The following is a 21,787-nucleotide window of genomic DNA, read 5'->3' on the forward strand; positions in this document are numbered from 1 at the left end:
ACCTTGGGAGCAGTCTTCTCCGGTGTAGCCCTCATTGCAGATGCAGCGGCCGGAGACGCACTGCCCCCAGTTGTTGCAGTCGTTGGGGCAGGAGCGCTGCCCGCAGTCCAACCCAGTGAAGCCCTCGTGGCACACGCACTGGCCGTCCACGCAGCGGCCCCGGCCGTGGCAGTCGTCGGGACACCTGCGCTGCCCACAGTCCTTGCCCGTGAAGCCCTCGTGGCACACGCACTGGCCGTCCACGCAGCGGCCCCGGCCGTGGCAGTCGCCAGGACAGGAGAGGTCTGCGCAGTCGGGGCCAGCGAAGCCGTCCTCGCACACACACCGCCCGTCCACGCAGCGGCCCCGCTGGCTGCAGTCCCGAGGGCAGCGCAGCTCCCGGCAGTCCTCACCCATGTAGGCATCGTCACAGATACACATGCCATTCAGGCAGCGGCCGTGCTGGTGACAGTCATGGGGGCAGCTCATCTCGCCACAGTCATAGCCCTGGAAGCCGAGTTCGCACTCGCACCGCCCCTGCACGCAGCGCCCGCGGCCGTGACAGTCGTTGGGGCACCGCAGCTGCCCGCAGTCCTCCCCAGTGTGACCCTCGTCGCACACGCACTGCCCGTTGACGCAGCGGCCGTGGCCGCTGCAGTCGCGGGGACACCGGAGCTCGCCGCAGTCCGCGCCCGTGAAGCCGTCGTCGCACTCGCAGTGCCCATCCAGGCAGCGGCCGCGGTCGTGGCAGTCAGAGGGACAGCGCTTCTCGCTGCAGTCCGCACCCGCGAAGCCCTCGTCGCACACGCACTGGCCCTCGTCGCAGCGGCCGCGGCCGTGGCAGGCGTGGGGGCAGGCGAGCTGGCCGCAGTCCTCACCCGTGAAGCCCTCGTCGCAGTAGCAGGTGCCGTTGACGCAGCGGCCGCGGTCGAAGCAGTCGTTGGGGCAGACGAGCTCGCCGCAGTCGTCGCCCGTGAAGCCCTCATCGCACACGCACTCGTTCTCCACGCAGCTCCCGCGGCCGTGGCAGTTGTGCAGACACAGGGGCTCGTTGCAGTCCTCGCCGGCGAAGCCGTCCTGGCACACACAGCGGCCGTCCACGCAGCGGCCGTGCTCCTCGCTACAGGGCACCGGGCAGGGCTCCTGGCTGCAGTCCACCCCCGAATAGCCTTCGAAGCAGACGCAGGTCCCGTTCATGCACTTGCCCTGGTCATTGCAGTCGCTGGGACAGGCCAGCTGGCCGCAGTCCTCCCCCGTGAAGCCCTTGTCACACACGCACTGCCCGTCCAGGCACTGGCCTCGCAGGTGACAGTTGCCTGGACATTCAGGCTCAGAGCAGTTGGGGCCTTTCCAGCCCGGCTCACACATACAGCCACAGCCTTCAGTGCTGAAGTTGCCCCGGCCGCTGCAGAAGGGTTTGGTGTCCAGGTGGCCTGCAGGGAGGGAAGAGAACAGAGGCTCTCCACTGAGCACCAGCAGCCCAGTTTCTTGGTTTGTAGCCACAAAACCCAAATTCAAATTCAGCCAGAGCAGGGTTGCACCCTCAGGCCCCATCTGGCTTGAAAACCACTTGCTTATTGTGTGAAATCAGTTGGGGCCTCATCTAATGGTACTAGGTGGGAATTCTTAACCTGCACTATCTGAAATTGTAGGTTCATAGGTAGATTCTGTGTGTGTGTGTGTGTGTGTGTGTGTGTGTGTGTGTGTATTTCCATCCCTGGGGAGAACTCCCATAGTTTTCATCAAATTTTCAAGTATTCCTGTGACCCAAAGGTTACGAATCACTGCCTGTGCAATGCATTGTGCTGGCCTGTGTTGTTACTTTTTCCGTACCTAGCCAAGGTCAGACATACAGGAGAATAAGTGTTTCACCAAGAAATAACTGTTGAACTGAACTCAGTTCTGATGCCTCCACTCAATAGCTGTGATGCATTTGCAAAAAATTTTAGACGCTCTGGAGCTGTTTCTTCGTCGGTCAGGTGGGACCAATGGCCCACTTCCCTGGGTAAATCAGGTTAAACGAGGACATTAAGGACCTGCTGTTGTGCTTACTGTGATTTCCTTTTGCAGAGTGCTTTGGGTCGACTCAAGTTGTTATGTGTTTATGTGACCAAAACCTTCTAACTTTTTTGTAACTGAAATGAGGCAGCTAAGGAGTGGCTTTCTAATTCTGTTAGGACAGCTTTGCATTGGGCTCAGCCCTCACAAAGCTCATGTGCCTCCATCTTTTTTCCTCTCTATCCTGAAAGCTGCGGTGGTGGGTGAATACGAGGAATGTGGTCAGGGCTGCTGTGACTCTGGCTGTTTGAAGTCTCTGTAATGTCTTGGCTTAACTTGCAGCAGTGGCTGGTGTGGTCTCCATGGAGCCAAGGAGAAGAAACAAACAAAACTCACTCCATTTTCTCTGCATCTAAATACAGTTGAATTAATACACTTTATCTCCTTCCTGACAACAGGAGGGAAGTCAATTTTAAGAAAAAAGTTGGCTTGGAGAGTGAGAATCTAAACCTATGTTGTCTAGTATGGTAGCCACCAGACACGCGTGGCTTCTAAACAACTGAATTGTGGCTAGTGTGCTCTAAATGGAAACTACATACACACTGGATTTCAAAGACTTAGCATAAAAGAAAAGAATGTAAAATGTCCATTAACAATTTTTGTATTGATTCCAAGCTGAAATATTAGTTACTTATATTGGATAGATGATTAAAATCATTTTTACCTGTTCCTTTTTTCTTTCCTTAATGTGACTATTGGAAAAGTTAATTACATACATGGCTCAGATTACAGTTCTAATGGACAGCACTGCATTAACCATTTTTTTTTTTAACCCATTCTTTAGCATTAGTCCTATTGTGTAAGTCCCCCCTGCGTTTTGCCAGGGAGTTGACAGAAGTGGAAGATAAAGTAATTTGTGCATAAAGAAAACTTTTTTGTTGTTGTTGCTTTTGCCTTGGAAACCTAAAGGATGTCCTATAGTACTCTCCACTTACAACAATTAGGGCTACTCTTGAAATAATCTGCCAAGATACTTTCTAGTATTTTTTATGAGCAGCAGAAATAGAGATTTTCATCTCTGATTTGAAGCTGTTGAAGCCCCTGTAGCTCTATCAACTTTAGGGGATGAAGATGAAGACAAAATTCCAAAGCGACACAATTCCTTAAAAAAAGATGCACCTGGAGACAGGGTATCACTGGGATAGGATGAGCTGTGGAGACACACAGGCACCTTCAAAGCTCCTATCTCTTATCACTCTTTGAGTCATCTTGCGCCAGCTGTTTAACTTTTTTGAGTCTCATTTCTTAGATCTGTAGAGAGGGGGTATTAAACCTTATCTCAAAGGGTTGTTGGAAGGATTAAATGAGATGGTGAATTACAATTCCTGGTACATAAAAGGGCTCAATTCATATGGCGATCATCATCGTTGCTGCCGTTAAACTGGAACATTTTTTCTATTTCCCACAGATTTTGCATCACCGTAGGCAGCATTGTAACTTTGCAAGAACACTGGGGTGTGGAATACTGTAGTTTAAGTCCTAACTTGGCCACTTATGGCAGGACCTTGAGGAATCCCAACTTCCTTCTAGGCCTTAGTTTCCCTATTTGTACAACGAAGTGATGGGGCTACATCACCACTTTTCAGAGAATGATCTTTGGGTTAGGGATTTCAAAATAAATTCATAGGTTTTAAGGGTAGAGAATGAGTAGATTTCATTGTCAAGTAAGTTTTAGAAACTCGTACTTAAACTAAAATAGGGTTTTTCAAAGCAGGAATTCTCAGAGGCCTGAAAATTCCTCTGAGAAATATTTGTCACCAAGACTCTCCAAGAGCAGAATGGAGATGATTAAGTTCTGCACAATCATTTGTCCATAAAATCTCTTTTGAATGAACACCTTGTGAGCCTAGTTCCCCAGGGAGCCCACTCTGGAAAACAACTGATGGATCCTGGCCTGCTCACGTGTACAGTGAGGGGCTGGGCTGGTCACCAGCTCCTACCTTCGGCAGGCTGGAAGCAGCAGCCTGCTCCCAAGGTGCACTGCTCCCGCAGGGAAGACACCAGGTTCTCCAGCTCCTCCAGTCTGCTCAGAAGCTCCTTGATGTCAGGAGCAGCGGCACAACCACAGGCCCGGCGGGGGATGTTGATGCGGTGTGTGAAGACGATCTGGTTTTCCCCATCTACCTTGTGCTCCTGGAAGCTCTCCTTGGGCTCTGACAGTGGGACCAAGTCTTTCTCCCCACTGGCTGATTCCAGATCCACCGAGCACTGGGACCCCACAGGCAGCTTGATGTTGTAGACGTGATTAAATACCACCGGCTGGTTCTCCTCTGGCAAGGTGACATTCACCCCACTCTGTCGCTTGTGCCGGATGACTTTCTTGAGGACGCCACCTTCGGCAGGAAGGGCAAGCAGAGCTAGGAAGATGCCTGCCAACAGCTGAGTCACGACCCCCATGGTGGAGGTGGGTTTGGCTGAAGGTTCCCGAGGTTCTACGGTCCTAGGGTATCTCACTCTTAGGCAAAATTGGGGATTTGGAAGCTGAGAGTAGAATCCAAATCAGTTGTTCCTGATCTTCTTGAAGGAATTCTCTTCTACAAGTAAACAAAGGAAAACAATAAGCTCGTTAGTATCTACTGATCATTGAATACCTGCAATTCCAAGTGCATTTTTATTTCCTGTGTTTGAAGGTCTCCTTTTATTCCTGCAGTGTGCACTGCAGTGTGGATATAAAATGGTCTCTAAAAGAATTTTGCAATCTTGAAGGAATGACTTCACTCACTATTCAGTATTTGGAAATATAGGGAGACAGCAGAAAGGACAAGACAGATCAGATGCGGGTTTGGATCTCAGCTCTAGTTCTGGGCCTTTGGGTAAGTTATATAACTTTTATTTGTCTTATTTCACTTCTGTACAGTGAGGATCGTAATGTCAAGGTTAAAGTAATGATGGAAGTGAAAACAATAAGTAGAAATCATTCATATAGTCGTGAAGCCCTTCGCTATTTACTGGATGAGCACGCTGAGTGATATGAAGGCCGTAGTCCCATAGATGTCCAGTAACTCCTCCCTCTTATTACTGACCCTCCAATCTAAGATTAACTCCATCTGCTGGTTTTCCTCTGCTGTGAGAGGCAGAGGTGAAAATGAAAGACTTTAGAAAGCAAACTGAGTTTTTACTGTAACTGAACATCTAACTAGTTATGTGGCTGTTGGAATAGTATTCTACCTCTTTGAACCTCAATTCCTCTTCTTTTCGATTTATTTCTAAAACCTTAAAAGGTCAAGTTTTTAGAAGAGCCTGCCAGAATGTTCCTGAACCAGTTATCTAAACTATGACCCAGGGCAAGGGATGACTCAGAAAGATGTCCATGAGCCCTCGATGTCTTCTGCAATCAACAAGTACTTATTCTTTTTTTTTTTTAATTAATTACTTATTTTTGGCTGCGTTGGGTCTTCGTTGCTGCGCGCAGGCTTTTCTCTAGTTGTGGCGAGCAGGGGCTATTCTTCCTTGTGGTGCACGGGCTTCTCACTGCAGTGGCTTCTCCTGTTGCAGAGCATGGGCTCTAGGCACGCAGGCTCAGTAGTTGTGGCTTGCAGGCTCTAGAGCACAGGCTCAGTAGTTGTGGCACTCGGGCTTAGTTGCTCTGCAGCATGTGGCATCTTCCCGGACCAGGGCTCGAACCCATGTCCCCTGCATTGGCAGGAGGATTCTTAACCACTGCGCCACCAGGGAAGTCCCAACAAGTACTTATTCTATTCTTACTGAGTGTCATACACTGAATCATATCTTCCCCTCCCCCCCAAATTCATACTTGAAGTCCTAACCCTCAGTGTGACTATATTTGGAGATAGGACTCTTAGGGAGGTAATCAAGGTTAAATGAAGGTCATGAGGGTGGGGCCCTAATGATGATAGTGTTGGTGTCCTTATAAGAAGAGGAAGAGACCTCAGATCTATCTCTGACTCTGTGTCTGTTTGTGCACAGCAGAAAGGCCGTATGAGGACACAGTGAGAAGGTGGCCATCTGTATGCTTTATCATTCAAATTAGTTTCCTAATAAGAGTTTGTGGATCTGTGATGTAGGCAAGCCCACTGAATGAAAATTATTATGAAGAGGAGAACTTGGCAAGTTCTCTTCTTTCAAACTACCATAGCCTATCTTAGTTGTTTACCAGACAAATATTTATTGATTGCGTATTCTACTGCAATTGTTTTAACTCTCTTTGCCTTCCACAAAGTCCTTCTTTCTCACCCTCTTCTCATCAATTCTTAGCTCTTTTTTTTTTTTTTTATGAGAAAGGGCCATGGGCCAAGTTTGCAATGCTTTTGGACTTTTACCCAACACTTTTGTGTGTGTTGTTAAATGACTTAAATTTCCATCTAAAAGGCTGTTAGAATTGTTGGTTGAGACTTTAATGCAACAAATCTAGGGAAATAATGACCAGAGTATGGGTTGAGTGAGGATTTGTCACTCTGTATGTGCACTGGCACAGCCAAATGCTGCGTTGTTTGGAGGAAAGAAATGTGATTCTTGAGGGCTGTGGATTTTCCATATTGGCTCATGGTGGTCTGAGGGCAGGTGGATGTTTTTTCGCTTTGGGAAAGACCCATTATACCTTCAGAGTGGTGGAAAATGTCTAGACTTTGGAATTAGACACACCTGAGTACAAATGCCACGCACTAACTCTGTGACTTGGGCAAGCTATTGATATTTATCTTCTCTAAACCATGACCTCACTTTCACAATGGGGTCAGAATCCTTCCAGAGGGAATTATGAATTAAAGATCTGCACAGAAAACACCCAACATAGTGTCAAGCCCATAACAGGCACATATTAAAAAGTAGCTGCTATTTCGTTATGCTCTGAAGAACAAAACCTAGCATGAGTCCAGGCCGATAGCCTCCTTTTGCTTAAGCTTGACCTCTTCGTTGAAGCCAGTACTAAACCCAACAGCAACTTGGATCTAGATCAAAGAGGAGCTGCAGAATCACTGATGGGTGAGGGGGTAAACCTTGTGAAGATAAATTTACTAGAACTGGAAATATTTACACCAGAGAAGCAAACATACAAAGCAAATAGTAATCTTTAAGAATGTAAAATTAAAAAAAAAAAAAGAATGTAAAATATTCTTATGCAGACAACTGGCTGGTTAATGTCTCCTCTGAGGATAGACCTAGGGAAAATTACTTTAGATTACAGTTTGTGATATTTAGGTTAGACATGAAGGATCATGTTCGGACAGTAGGGCTTTTAAAATCGGAGAATGAGCAACTTATTCTGTAGAGATTCTTTAGAAAGCACAAGCAGATTCTTATCTTTATAGGAAGTGACCAGTTAATGGAAGGTCTGGAAAATATCTTGTAGGGGGAAGGAGTGTGGACCTGTACATGTTTATTCTGTAGCTGAGAAAGCCAGGATTGAGAGGAACAGGATTCCTATGATTCCTATAAATCCTGGGGAAGCAGGAGCTGGCTTGTCCCTTGTGGCCTCAAAGGACAAAACAAGCACCAATATGTGTGTATGTTAGCGGTGGAGAGGAGGGTTGGCTACAAGAAGGCAAATTTCAGCACAACAGAAGAAATATGTTTCTAATTGGAATTATCCAATAGAAAGGGCTTCTTTGAGAATATGGCAAGCTCCAAGGCGCTGGATTGTAAATAGAAGAGTGCTGAAGAGCACAGGTTTGTGGACAAACTGTCTTGAGTCATTGTTCAACCACTTCCTCTCCCTTGGGCAAACTATCTATACCACAGGCCAGAGTCATTTCATCAATAAAACATGCTACGAGTGTCCTCGTAGGACTACTTTGGAAAGTGCGTGAGATAATGTGTGTGGTGGGAATGGTACAGTCTTTGGCAGCAGCAAGAGCTCAATAAAGGGGAGCTTTTGTTGTAAAAATATGGACTTCAATTAGTATTTTTTCCAGGATTTTCTTCCCCCCAACTCTTGAAACTCCTACCTTGGCATATGCAGTTCTGTTTTTCTAAGCAAGGGTGAGTTCTGCAGTGAAGTGAAGGAATCTCTGTCTCAGAGCCCCCAGGCAAATATGTCCTGGGAGATATCTCTATATTTATCTCTTTCCCTATCTCTACATCTACATCTGTATCTACATCTTGATCTTTATCTACATCTCTACCTATACCTATGTCCATATCCCTGTCTACGTCTATACCTGTATCTATCTATCTATCTGTCTGTCTACACTCTATCTACCTAGTTATCTATCTTCTATCTTTTATGGAGAGATTAAAGGATCTGTTTGTCAATGTTTGCAAAGGTGAAAGGAGGGCAGCAGGAAGAGACACAGCCTTTGTATTGGCTCAATACATAGATTGTTGGGGTCACACATCCAGAACAAAGTGGCTATATCCAGGCCATGCATGTTGCCTTGCTCTGTAACCTGCCTTGGCATATATGCTAAGTGCAGAAAAATACACGTGTGGCTCAGACTCTACTTTCTATTTTTATCAAAAGAAATTTTTGGAGCCAAATTAACTCTGTGATTGTGTTCGTGACTCTTTAGGTGCCTTCATTCCTGTTACCTTTTCAAGCATAATTAATCTGGAGGAGAAAAAAAAAAACTACCTTAAAGATTTCTTCATGAGAGAGAAGGTTTAAGAAGAGGAAGAAGACTTTGAATTCTTTGGTCCAGAGCTGCATTATTCAAATTCAGTACGGTAGCCACTAGCTACAAGTGGTTATTAAAATTAAATACAATTAAAAATTCCATCCTCAATTGTACTGTTCACAATTCAAATGCTTAATAGCAATTTGGCTAGTGGCTATAATTCAGACAGTGTGGATAAATAACATTTCCATCATTGCAGGAAATTCTGTTTAGCAGTGCAAGTTTGGAAGTCTGCTTGGTTATGTTAAGCCCGTGGTACAAATGAGGAAACTGAGGCTCTGAGAGGTTAAAGGGAGTCTAAAAAAGAAAGGTAGGATATTGCTAAGTCTCCTATCTAATTAAAATTGGTGAGTACCTCACCTGCAGATGCCAGGAGACTAGAGAAGATGACATCTTTTTAGTTAACATAAGCAAATATTTATGTGCACTGTAACTTCCATACCTTACATGTTCAAACATATCCAGGTACAAGTGAGGAGTGGTCTTTATGGCTGTTGTCCTCCTCAGATATGAAGGGATATGGAGCTTGCCCCAGGTCATCCTCCTTTCCCCCATCCTACACTTGGGATATGAAATCTTTTTTCTTTTTCTCTCTGCATACCTTAGAACCCCAAGTTCTCCATGAGATTCTTCTCAAATAAAACCGAAGATAGGTTGCCCAGGAGCCACTCTGGCTATACCTAACATCTTGTTCTGCCCTGCCTCACCTTTCTCTTGGGAGCTGGTAGGTTTGTCGAAATTAACTCATGGCTCTGCTGCTTCTGTTGACTCTGTACTACTTTGCTGCAGACTTTTTGAGGGGACTCAGTCCATTTTCTTCGGTAGTCTGATGAAGTGGCTAGGTATGGGAGAAAGAGCCTGGTCTTTGCAGAGAAATAGACCTGTGTTAGAATCCAGCTCTTCCACTTGGTAGCTGCTACCTGTGGCCATTCACTTCCCCCTCTGAGTATCACTTGCTTCATCTCCTGCATGGCTATATATATATGCTTATTTTATAAAGTTATGAGAAGATGGGATAAAATGAGATGTATCTTAAGCTACTAGCACAGTGCCTGGCACATAGTAGGTACTTAACATGGTAGCTAATGATAATAGAAACAATAATGACGACACTGGTCAAATAGAGAGTAGATTAGAAAGGAAAGTTTGCATCCAGAAGGCATGGGAGAATTAGGGAATTACGTCATGGCTATGACAATGATGTAATAGGTAACAAAAGAGATTGGCTAACCTGGGTCTTTTAAGGTTCAAAGTGGAGGGTGGCTACATTCTTTTGAGGGGCTGAAGAAAGACACCTCAAAAGAGATGGCACCTGAGATGAGCCTGAAGGATGAGTGGGATTCTAAAAAGTGGTTGGTTACAACAGAGTAGGTGGATTGAATTTGCACCTTACCCACCTACCCTTCTAGATTAGGCGTCTAGAAAGAGGCAATAGTGTGAGAAAAGGCAAGGAATGCGTGGGTGAGGAGGGGAATGAGGAAGGAGACAGTAATAACAGCAGCTTCCCTCTGCAGCTGCCTGATGTAGGCAAAAGTGGGGTAACACGTACGGAATACTGACGTCCTGGTTCTACTGGGGTGTATAAGATGTGTAGGGGAGTGGAAAGGAGAGAGCACGTGGAGCTGGTACAGCCAGTGAGGAGAGCATGAATGGTCAATGTGAAGGGCTGGTACTGAGCCCAGGAAGCATTGCTGTGTCTTTCTAAGGCTAGGTGCCTAATTGCTCAGTGTCATCTGTGGAGAAGATTAGGGAAAACATAGGCTTCTGTATTTAGTCCTTTGGTCTGCAAATACCTGGCAAACTTATGTTGCCTCCCCTTTATAAAAAAAAGGAAGAAAAGAAAAGATAAAACAATGGTCTTGAAGCCTTTTTTTTTTTTTTTTTTTTGATGGAGGGAGGTGTTAAAATGTTAGGACTTCCAACAAGGACCTACCGTACAGCACAGGGAACTCTGCTCAATATTATGTAACAACCTAAACAGGAAAAGAATTTGAAAAAGAACAGATACATGTATATGTTTAACTCACTTTGCTGTACACCTGAAATTAACACAACATTGTTAACCAACTATACTCCAATATGAAAGAAAAATTTTAAAAATGTTTGGCCTTCATCACTGATGAAAGATAAAAATTAGTTCTTGTTTCAGTTCCTTTGATATTAGCTGTGGCCAGTGTAGGGTGATATCTCCAGATTTGGGCATTATAGATTTTTATTCAGTACATTACTGTGAAGTAACATTCATTTAATATTTAATGGGGAAACCTCGGTCAGGTCAGTGTCATGGCAGCCATGTCCCAAGAGCTTTTTGGTTTACAGTTGTATACTCTGAGGTGCCTCTTGGCTTGTTATCAAATCTTCCTTTTTTTTTTTTTTTTTTTCTTCCAGCAGAGCTGTTTGATAGCTAACCTTTTGGAAGCAGCATGGAATAAACAAACTCAGGGTTATTTTTAGGCACTTCACCACAGGACAAAGACCGTTGGTTAGATGAAGGAATCAACAATCTTTGAATGTTTCCCGGTTCACAGCTGGAGAATAAAGTTTCATTTTTAGATTAAGATAAAATTTCCAACTGGCTAGAATCATATTTCAGAATACTTATGACTTCACTTTTAGTAACTCAGGGAATATATTTATCTTGTTGACTTAGGCATTTACGTCAAACAGCCTTGGCTGGGGGGCCAAGGAAGATTCCTACTGTTTAGAAATGCAGATGAATTTCTTTCCACATCATTTTGGCAACACCTGAGACAGATCACATTAAATTTTTCTTCCTGCAAGCAAGAGAATTTTATTGTGCACAGTCAGTTAAGCATGGAGTTACTTACATGGGCGTTCTTAAAGGTTGTAGAATTCCTCACCCCTTGTCCTTCCCAACATCCATAAATTCCTTGTTGGAATGTGTCAGGAAGAGAGAGAAGCTAAGAAACAGCCTGAAGTGTGGATTTTTTCCGAGGATATCTGAGCCTTACACTTGATTGAGTCCAGCACCACCTGTGTCTTAAAAGAATTGAGCAAACATTGCCTGCCCAAGCAAAGCCCCTCCGAGCCCTGGGTGTTGGAGTGTTGGGTGTTGGAATTCCAGCACTGAGAAGCACTTTTCCATTTAGGTAGTAGGGTGGCGTAGCTGGCACCCAGTTCAGATGCTTGTAGAGCCAGCAGTCATTTCAGAGTCCTGGGAATTAAGTCATTTTTAAAATCATTCATTCTTGCATTCAACAGATGAGTTGAATGAGTGTTAAGACCAGGCTATGGGGGCTTCCCTGGTGGTGCAGTGGTTGAGAATCCGCCTGCCAATGCAGGGGACATGGGTTCGAGCCCTGGGCCGGGAAGATCCCACATGCCGCGGAGCAACTAAGCCTGTGCACCACAACTACTGAGCGTGTGCTCTAGAGCCCGTGAGCCACAACTACTGAGCCGTGTGCTGCAGCTACTGAAGCCCGCACACCTAGAGCCCGTGCTCCGCAACAGGAGAAGCCACTGCAATGAGAAGCCCGTGCACCGCAACGAAGAGTAGCCCCCGCTCACCGCAACTAGAGAAAGGCTGCGCGCAGCAACGAAGACCCAACGCAGCCAAAAGCAAATAAAATAAATAAATTTATATATATATATAAAAAGACCAGGCTATGGGATAGATCAAGGGGTAGTGAGGTGTTTCAGAGACCAATGATGGGTAGTTCCTGTTCTCAATCAGTTCATAGTCCAGTAAAGGAAACAGACAGGTAAACAAATACTTATAGGGAAGAATGATAGACGCTAAAACTGACAAATCTCCAAGGAGAGTCTGTGCAATGTTTATGAATATCTGCTCTAGAATCAGCCAAATACTATGGATTCTGGTCCTGCCACTTGCTATTAGTTTGAATCCTATGGAATTGCCATTTTCGTAGGTCAAATATGGTTGGTTAGGGGCAACTTCATAGAGCTCCATCTAGAAGCTTTGACCTTAGATGTGTAACATTGCCTCTCTGAGCCTCAGCTTTCTTGTCTGTAAAATGGCAACACTCATAAAAACCCCACAATAAAGTTCTTTCAACTGTAAGTGAGAAAAAAATGAGATCAAGAGAGATAACACATGGAAATATTCAGGGCAGTGCCTAACAGGAGGGAGGTCTTAGTAACTGGTTTATTGTTATTGTGTGATGATTTGTGTCTTTTGTTTGAAGAAGGCAGTTCATGGAAGGCTAGTCTCTGAAGGATGAGGGATTCCTAAGAGAATTTTGGGGAGCCCCCTTCTGCCCACTGTTGCTTTTTCCATAGAAGTGTAAAATTCTTAGTGTTTTCAGTTTGTCAAGTGACAGAGACACTCTGAAATCCTTAGGAGAAGAGGAGACTGTGTCTATAGTCCTGGTTTTCCTCCTAGCCTACATATTCTCATTCAGTAGCAAGAAAAGCAAGCCTGTGAGCCCAGGGTGGAGCTCTTTTCTGGCAGGTCAGTCCCCTGGCTAAGAGGCAGTGCTGCTACTGGATGGTTGTCCATGCTGCTCAGCCAGGTCTTTCTCCAGAACAGGCTGCCTGTGGTTTAGTTTTTCAAGACATTGCTTCTGACGGGAAATGTTTGGCTCAGTTTTTCAGTACTTTCGATAGACACAGACAGACATCGGATTATAGAATCAACATCAGACTTGAGCAGGCTTAGAATCAACTGTAGAAGATCGAGTCCAGGGGTGGCAAGCCTGTGGCACCCACACTCATCCTTCCAGTGTACATGGCAGACATTACTAATTGACGCCTACATGCTTCCATGTCCCCAACCTGAGAGTTATTACGAATATATCGCTTCAGGCAGCCACATTGAATTGAGTAAAAGTAGTACATGACACGAAAGAGAATATCTGAACTGAAACACCCAGAGAGGGTCACCGGCTAATTAGTGGTAAAGCAAATATTAAAACCCAGATATCCTACCTTTTTTGTCAGTGAATTTGATTAAGGTTTATCTCTTCCCTGAAACCACTGCGAGGCCTTCAACAATAAGTGCATATGAAAGGTTTCTAGTAATTCTTAGTCTGTGGTCATTGCAATGGTCCCTAGAAAGAAATATCAGCAATGGGATCTTGGAGAGCATCTGTGTTAAGAGATGTCCAGATTTCTTTGTGCTATAGGGTTTCTTCAGTTGCCACCATCCATCCATCCATCCATCCATCATCGACTATGCATCTTTTCAGTACGTATTTATTAAATACCTACCATATGCCAAGCCCTGAGTTAAGCATAAGGGATACAAAAATGAAGGGGATAAGTATGTTCTCTATTATCAAAAAGCTTACAGTTTCCCCCGGAAATGTCACAAAATAGAATTGACTTTAAATCCATGTATTGTGGATTGAATATTTGTGGTATACTTAAGTGTCCCTGCACACTGTAAGCCAACAGCAGGCATACAAATGTTAAGGTTCTTTCAAGAGCTACCTGCTGTTTACTTACTATGTACTGCGTGTTGGGAAAACTAGGCAGAGTAAGGACCTATTCTCTGTTTCCAGAAATCTCAGAAACTAGAACATACACAAGCAAGGTTCAGTCGCAGTGCTAGTCTGAATGAAGGAACTGAGAGAAGTGTCACTCTGAGCTTGGAAGTTCACAGAGGGCTTCCTGGAGGAGGAAGTGCTTAGGATCCCCAAATGTTGATTGAAGAGGCCTTGGAAGATCAGGAAAAGATTGAAATAATAACAAGGATAATAAAAGTAATGAAGACATCATTACCTATCATTCATTCAGTGCTTAATTGTCAGAGCTTGTGCTAAGCATTTTAAATCTTCAATTTTAAATTCTTACAAAGTGATATGAGATGGTATCTTTATTCTTATTTTGAAGATGAGGAAACCGAGGCATGGGATAATTAAGTGGCTTGTGCAAGTTCAGATATCCATTAAGTAGTGGAGTTAGGATTTGAACGCAGATCTATCAGAGTCCAAAGTAAGTGTTCTGAGCCACCACCTTATAAAGCCTTTTGTGCTGGAGGGACAAGGAAAGGAGTTATGATTCAAGACCAGACCCAAGCTCTGTCTATATAACTTCCAAACACTTGGCTCAAGAGGGAATACTGTCAGTACCCCGGAATTAGGACCTTAAGAAGCCAGATATCCTGTGAGTGCTCTAGAGATGAAGCATGCTGATAGACACCTTGGAGAAGCTGTCAAAGCTCAGTTATCATTGAGGAAGGGTTCCAGATGCCTTGAAGTCTCCTCAGAAAGCCCCTTTGCCATCTGAGCAGGCAAATCTCTCTGTTCTTCAACATACAGTTAAAAAAAAATAATATATTGGAAGTTTTCTCGGGTAACTTTGTCCCTCTTCTGAATTCTCTGAGTATTGATCTAACATTATTTTCATCACATGTCATTCTAAAAATGATTTGAGGCGGTTTTATCCTGTATGTATATTTTCCTCTTTTAGAGCAATAAGCAAATTCTATCTTGTATTTACGTTAAAGTGTAAGCAGTTCATCTTCACATAGTTAGACTGTATGTAGACTGTAAGCTCCACGAGGGCAGGAACCATATCTGAGTCATTCATCTCCTAATACCCAACAGCAAGCACACTAACCTGATCATAGTAAGTGCACAATATATTTATATTTGAATAAAATAAAGCTAAATATATTTTTTGATTTGAATTTACATATAGCTGGTGCTCATTATTCATGGAATTAATGAATGAACAAATACTCTTATTTTCATGATGGCCTTAATGTAATTAGCTCTCCTGTGAGCTCTTCTAAGGCAAGATGTATCAAGGAATTCATCATTGCCGCACTCCTGGAATGAGTTCATTTTTGCTCATTCAACTCTTCAGTGAGTTTGTACTATGTCCCAGACGCCATAAGCACAGGGGTTACAAAAATGGCCAAGACAGAACTTACTCCTTCCTAAGAGATTCTAGTCAACACCCCAAGAGTTCTTGAGAGCCCAGTACTGTCTGCTTTGAGACAAGCTTTGTGTCTGACTGAAGTATACTCAGCTGGACCTTTGGCAGGAGGTGGACTTCACCAGGCCTGTGAGTTAGTCAGTGTAAAACTCTGGTTTCAGTGCAAGGGAAGCATCCTGGGTTGTTAGTCAGGAATCCTTCCAATTTCACTGTAGTGTTTTTTGTTTGTTAAATTTAGGTCACTCTCTTTCTCCTTTTGTATCCTGAATGTTCATTACTTATTTTTAAGCTCCTGGAGATTTGGGCCTCTCGTGGGGCCATGTAGTAGAACATGCCATAGATTGAAGAGCTATAAGATGAGTCATGAGCCACAGTTCTGCCAACCACTGTGGCAAGTCACATCCACTCTTGGGGCCTCAGATTCTCCTGTAACATAAGCAGCTGTTTATGGCTTCAATTCTAGAGTCCCTTTTGTTCTAGTGACATGCGGTCCATTGCTGATTCAGCACTATTTCTGCTGAACTTAATTTTGGATTTCGTTTTAGACCCAGGTCACGTGGCTGATATTAAGAACACCCCCGCTCCCCGCGCAGTACCGAGTGTTTCTTTCTTTAGTGTTTGGCTTAAGCATCGGTGGTGCTTCATGGTTTCCTCCCTCCCATCCCTCAAACATACGTTTCATTACCAACCAAATTAAGCCCACAAATCTTAATCTATAAAATATTTCCACCCAGACACAATAATGAGGTTCATATTTGTGGTTTGGTATACCTAAGAAAAGCTCAGATGAAACATGACTAGATCCACTGATACATTCAGACCACAAACTGCCCTGGTGTGGTCTGGTTTCAATTTTTGAAATAAAAATTCTGCAGAGCACTTGCTTTCTCTCTTCTATTTCTTTGCCTAGACAGAAAAGAAAATAAAAAAGTGGGCCTGACCAAGTGGCAACAATATAGGTTCCTGTAAAATTCTGGAAAATTGTTTCAAAAATAGATTTGAATTCATTTCCCAGTGAAACAATGACCTCCTCTGTTTCGGCCTTCATCCAGAATTTTAAGAAATCTAGTTGACTCTTTCACAAGTATTGGAACATGGATTCTTGAACTTTTGAACCAATATTAAAAAATTAAAGAGATTTATCTAAGAAGGACAGGTTATAGATGGACTCATAACCCTAAAAAAAGAGATTTTCTGAAAAAGGCAGTATGACATGGTGGCCTGTGTGAAGCTGTTATCAGCCACCCAAGACCAGAGAAGGGGCACTGTGATGGGAGAGAGAAGAAATAGTCCTTAGAGTCAGGAAGACCTGAAATCGAATCCTGTTTACCTGCTGGGAGCCTTGGACAAAGTCTTGCAACTTTTCTGAACTATGGCTTCTTTAAACTGTAAAATAGAGATCCTTCCAGATTTGTTGGAGACGGTGAATGTGATAAGGAGTTATCAATGCCTGGCATATTAATAATAAGTGCTACCCAGATGTTAGTATATATTCTCCTCCTCTCTCCTTTTCCTTCTCCTCCTCTCCCCTATCAGGAAGCTCTACAACATTGAACATATTTTTTTAAAATAGACAATAATATTGTAGAGGTCACTCAAGTATTGGTTAAGAGATTGGATTGGTTTGGGATGACAAGTTTCAGTTTATGTGTCAACTTCAATTACCTGCTAATGGCTGCCTGGAGCTGCTTTTTTTTTTTTTTTTTTTTTTTTTTGCGGTACGCGAGCCTCTCACTGTTGTGGCCTTTTCCGTTGCGGAGCACAGGCTCCGGACGCGCAGGCTCAGCGGCCATGACTCACGGGCCCAGCCGCTCCGCGGCATGTGGGATCCTCCCGGACCGGGGCACGAACCCGCGTTCCCTGCATCGGCAGGCGGACTCTCAGCCACTGCGCCACCAGGGAAGCCCTGGAGCTGCTTTGAGAAAGATTCTGTGGCCATGTTTGGACTCAAGGCAAAAGGTGTTGTGATGGATTAGCAATGTCTGCTGTGGGTACAGAAGTGTTGGTATGTGTGCCAGATGTTTGGTACAGCAAGACTAGATAGCTTTGGCAATCTTTTCCAACCCAGTGTGCTGATATTTAAATGGATGGAATGCGGCTTGACTGATGCCTGGGTCCGGGGGAGCCAGATGGAGTCACTGTCGGTTATAAAAGCCTGTATGAATCAACTTCAATAAAGTTTGACACATTTTGATGAAAGGTGACTCCTGAAATGAAAATATGCCTCTAAGACTGGAAGCAGGAAACTAGACTCTCAGGGAAAGCTAAGACTACTCCAGTAATTAATGTGTGTGACCCCAGGCAAGGCAAACATACTTTCAATGTCTACTTTTTCTTTCTCAAAAAGGGGCGATTTAAATGCTACAATAATAACTAACATTGATTGAACCCATCTGCGCCAGGAACTGCTTTACGGATCTTACGTGGATTATCTTATTGAATCTTCTTCAAGACCTCTGAGGTAACTACCTTTTTTCCCTCAGTTTACGAATGAGAAAACGGAGGCTCGCACAGCTCAAGGTTACAGAGCTGAAAAGGAGGAGCAGGAATTTAATTCGGGTGGACTGACTCGGGAATCGGACGCCCCATGCCTAACCATCGGCTTAGCTGCCATCCTTTAATGATGTCAAGGAGCCGTTTGCATGACTGAGTTAAAAGGCCGAATTTCAGAAGGACTCAGTGATCAGGGTCCGGGATGACTATCAGCAATGAAAGACCTTTATGACTTACAGAGAGAACAGGAGAAGCTGCGCATGAACCTGAAAACTAGAGATTATTTTCAACCCTTGCCTTGGGCTTCATTTAGCTGGGTAACTTTTTTTTTTTTTTTTTTTGCAGTACGCGGGCCTCTCCCGTTGCAGAGCACAGGCTCCGGATGCGCAGGCTCAGCGGCCATGGCTCACGGGCCCAGCCGCTCTGCGGCATGTGGGATCTTCCCGGACCGGGGCACGAACCCGCGTCCCCTGCATTGGCAGGCGGTCTCTCAACCACTGCACCACCAGGGAAGCCCTAGCTGGGTAACTTTAAGCAGCCTTTCCTAGGGTGTAAGTTACAACATGTTGTATTAAGGCAAGGGGAAGAGATTACTAATTCAACATATTTGGAAAATGATATTTTGAACCAACTGTTATTTTTACCAAACAAGTTACCCAGCTTTCGTTACTTCAGGATTTTCTAGGGTCTTTAATATGTTTGTGTTTATCCGAAATCTCCAAGAAAGGGAGCGTTTATAGTGTTTCCCAAACTTACTTGATTATTCTGTGTTTGAAGTATGTCACAAGATTAGGTTTGATGGCACACAATGGGGAAAGTACAGATTTGGAAGAAATCCTAGACCCTTTCCTCTTTCATTTCCTTATATGTTAGATGAGAGTAATGGTATACCCAGCTATGACTGGTCTGTGATAAGTGTGAACCTCCAGGATGGAGCCTCTCTAGCAATTTAAAGTAAGAGTGAGGCAAATGGTTGAACATGTACCCTGTGCCTGGAACTTGAGGGATGCCATTTAACTCTGACACCAACCTTATGGGTTAGGAAGCACTCTTTTTATTTTACTGTTAAGAGAACTGACGGCTTGGGAAGGTTAAATTAGTTGCCTAGTCAGTGATCATTTGACTCAGAATTAAGAACCGAGTCTAATTCCAAACCCTATGCTTTTCCTGCTATACCAAGTTATCTTTTGAAACAAGATTCATTGTTCAGTTTAAAAAATTAATATTTATGCAATAAACATCAGCAGGACATCCACCATCACTGACATCAAGAGAGTTATTGGATTCCTAAAATGGGACCGCTGGGGAAGGTGACGTTGGGGTGCACGTAACCATTTTAGTTACAGTTTTGAACTTGAAGGGGAGGCACGGAGCCACATGCGCTACAATATCTATGTGTCAGGCAAATCTATAAGCCCCTGGAAACAGCCTATTCTCCGTGAGTCTGGCCTGGAGAGAAAGAAAGTGAGTAAGTGAGAGGGAGATAAAGTGAGAAGTAGCAGACAGAGGAGCTTAAAAATCTCTCCTTTATGGAAAATTGGGCCTCATGCTAAATATAAATGTATGGCTTCCAAGAAATGAGTTAAGACATGAGAGCATTTTAGAGGGTCTAGAAATTACAACTTTCATTTTTGAAAGAATGGACTTACATGAGCAAACAAATAAATAAGGAAGCAGGGGTGGGGGAGGGAATCCCTTCTAGACAGGATCATATAGTTCAGCATATGACAGGAAAGTCAAGAAATTTAGCCCAAGAGTGATAAAAGTCAGAGGTAGTCAGGAGCAAATCGAGGCTGAATCATACAAATGAATAACTTTTCTATCATTTTTCTAAGCTTCTTTTAGGTATAGAGTTTGGCTTCATGTTTTTGGAGGAAGACTTACTAGATGAACCTTTATTTCTGCTTTAATCTCTTCATACATATAAGTATAATAATATACAACTTGCTAGGTTGTGATGATTGGAAATTACATACATAAATTTAACACACTGACTTGTGGGAGTCAGTAAACTTTTTCTTAAGTGACCAGACGGTAAATACGTTTGGCTTTGCAGCCAGATGGTCTGTCACAACCATTCAATTCTACAATAGTAGATAAAGTAGCCCTAAACATGACATAAATGAATGAGCATGGATGTGTTCCAATAAAACTTTATTTACAAAAATAGGCTGCCACCCCATGGTTTGCTGACACTTGCTGGAATATAGCAGTTAGTTAAGAAATGATGACCTTATTATAAAAGCAAATACAGATTGAAATGGACAGGAAGGAAACTAACATTTTGCTGAAAGCCTACTGCATACCTATTTAGTGCCAAGCCTTATGCCAGATGCTTTTTTATACATGTTTTCATTTATCTTGTCATTTGTCATGACAACAGGTATCATTATGCCTATCTGGAAGTTAAATCTAGACTCAGGGAGGTTCTGCGACTGACATAAGAGGCAAAGGCAGCTTTTGGACCCTGATTTGTGACTCTAAAATGTGTGCTCTAAACTACTACACTGGGGTGACTCATCAAGCAACTTCCCGCAGTTCATATAAGGTGAAAACTAAAATGAGCACTTCTTGATAAGGAGAGCAGACTCCTTCAGCTTCCATTTCCCAGAGCTTCAGCAGCAATCTGGTGGCTGTCCATGTGTAAGCGCAGAAATATTTGACCTCTGTCTTTCTCCCAGAGCCTCTGGCTGGACCTCAAGTTTCATACACTCCCCCCGTGGAGCATGCTTAAGCCAAGGTGTATTGTTTTCAAATGCTTATTAGATTCTAGGCAGATGTTGGCAAGTTTTATTTGGCCCGAGATGGAGTTCCAGAGTCTGCTGAAGACTGGCTGTGCTCACTGATCATCTTAGCCAAAAAGAGCTGCTAATTAGGGTGACGCTCTCCTTGTCTCTACCTCTGGAGCTAGGTTTTCCCACTCTGGGCATGCCCGTTTCAGCTCAAATGGTTTGCTTGGCTTTTTACCGTAGATCTAGAGAGCAAATTTACAGTCCTTTTAAAATCTATGAAGCCTTGTGCTCCAGTGCAGAATTTACCAGACTATGTTCCAAGACGTTCTTGGGTAGATGTTCTGTGGACAAGGGTGTTTGTGTTCAAATAAGTTTGAGGGTACTGGATTAAACAAAGCTGAACACTAACTGCTGTAGGATTTCTCAGATCATGCACTCTTCTACCTCAAATCTCCCATTGGCTTCTAATCACACTCTGAGTAAAATCCTAACTCCCCACCACTCTCTACCGAGCTCATTTCCTCATTTCATTCAAATCTCTGCTCAAAGGTCATCTCCATGTCTCATCCTAATTAAAAGAGCACCTGCCTCACCACCAGCCATTGACCAATCCCTTACCTCGTTTTAGATTTCTTCTTAGCAAGCATCTACCGGAGATTGTATTCTAAGTTTGATTCCTTTTTTGTTGTCTACCTCTTTCACCGTTAAGCTCCATGAATAAAAGAGCCTTGCATGCCTTGTTTTCCATTGTATCTCTAGCCCTTAGAATTACATATTGAGCGAACATATGAGCTATGAATCTCCAAGAACAGGACAGTATCAAGTGTTCTCCACTCTTTTAGCCACCGAACACTTTTTTAGGTGCATCTCATGGGAAGGCTGTTCCACAGGACACACTTTTGGGAACTGCTTCTCTAGTGGAGTCTTATTGCCAAGAACTACTTCAACAACAGATAACAGCAGCAATAACAGTAGAATACTGATATGGAGTGCATTTCTGTGCGAAGCAATGCACTCGCACTATGTTATTTAATCACCCCGACAGCCTTATGGAGTAGGTGTTACTATTTTGCCTTTAATACAGATGAA

The 21,787-nt window shown here is 43.7% G+C and overlaps 1 protein-coding gene across 4 annotated transcripts in view; it reads right to left on the reverse strand.

The window, feature by feature from the left end:
• TNC (tenascin C) overlaps positions 1 to 21,787 on the reverse strand; it is a 93,953-nt gene that overhangs the window by 62,632 nt on the left and 9,534 nt on the right. For all 4 annotated transcript variants that reach the window (XM_029202827.1, XM_029202826.1, XM_029202824.1 and 1 more), the window contains exons 2-3: positions 3,978 to 4,571; positions 3 to 1,412 (exon numbers count right to left, since the gene is read on the reverse strand). In XM_029202827.1, the coding sequence (XP_029058660.1) occupies positions 3 to 1,412; positions 3,978 to 4,434 (1,867 nt within the window). In that variant the 5' untranslated portion in view covers positions 4,435 to 4,571. The remainder of the gene's footprint in view (positions 1 to 2; positions 1,413 to 3,977; positions 4,572 to 21,787) is intronic.

The sequence above is a fragment of the Monodon monoceros genome, unplaced genomic scaffold, assembly GCF_005190385.1.
Source record: "Monodon monoceros isolate NGI ecotype Baffin Bay Population unplaced genomic scaffold, NGI_Narwhal_1 Super_Scaffold_5, whole genome shotgun sequence".
Taxonomy (NCBI): domain Eukaryota; kingdom Metazoa; phylum Chordata; class Mammalia; order Artiodactyla; family Monodontidae; genus Monodon; species Monodon monoceros.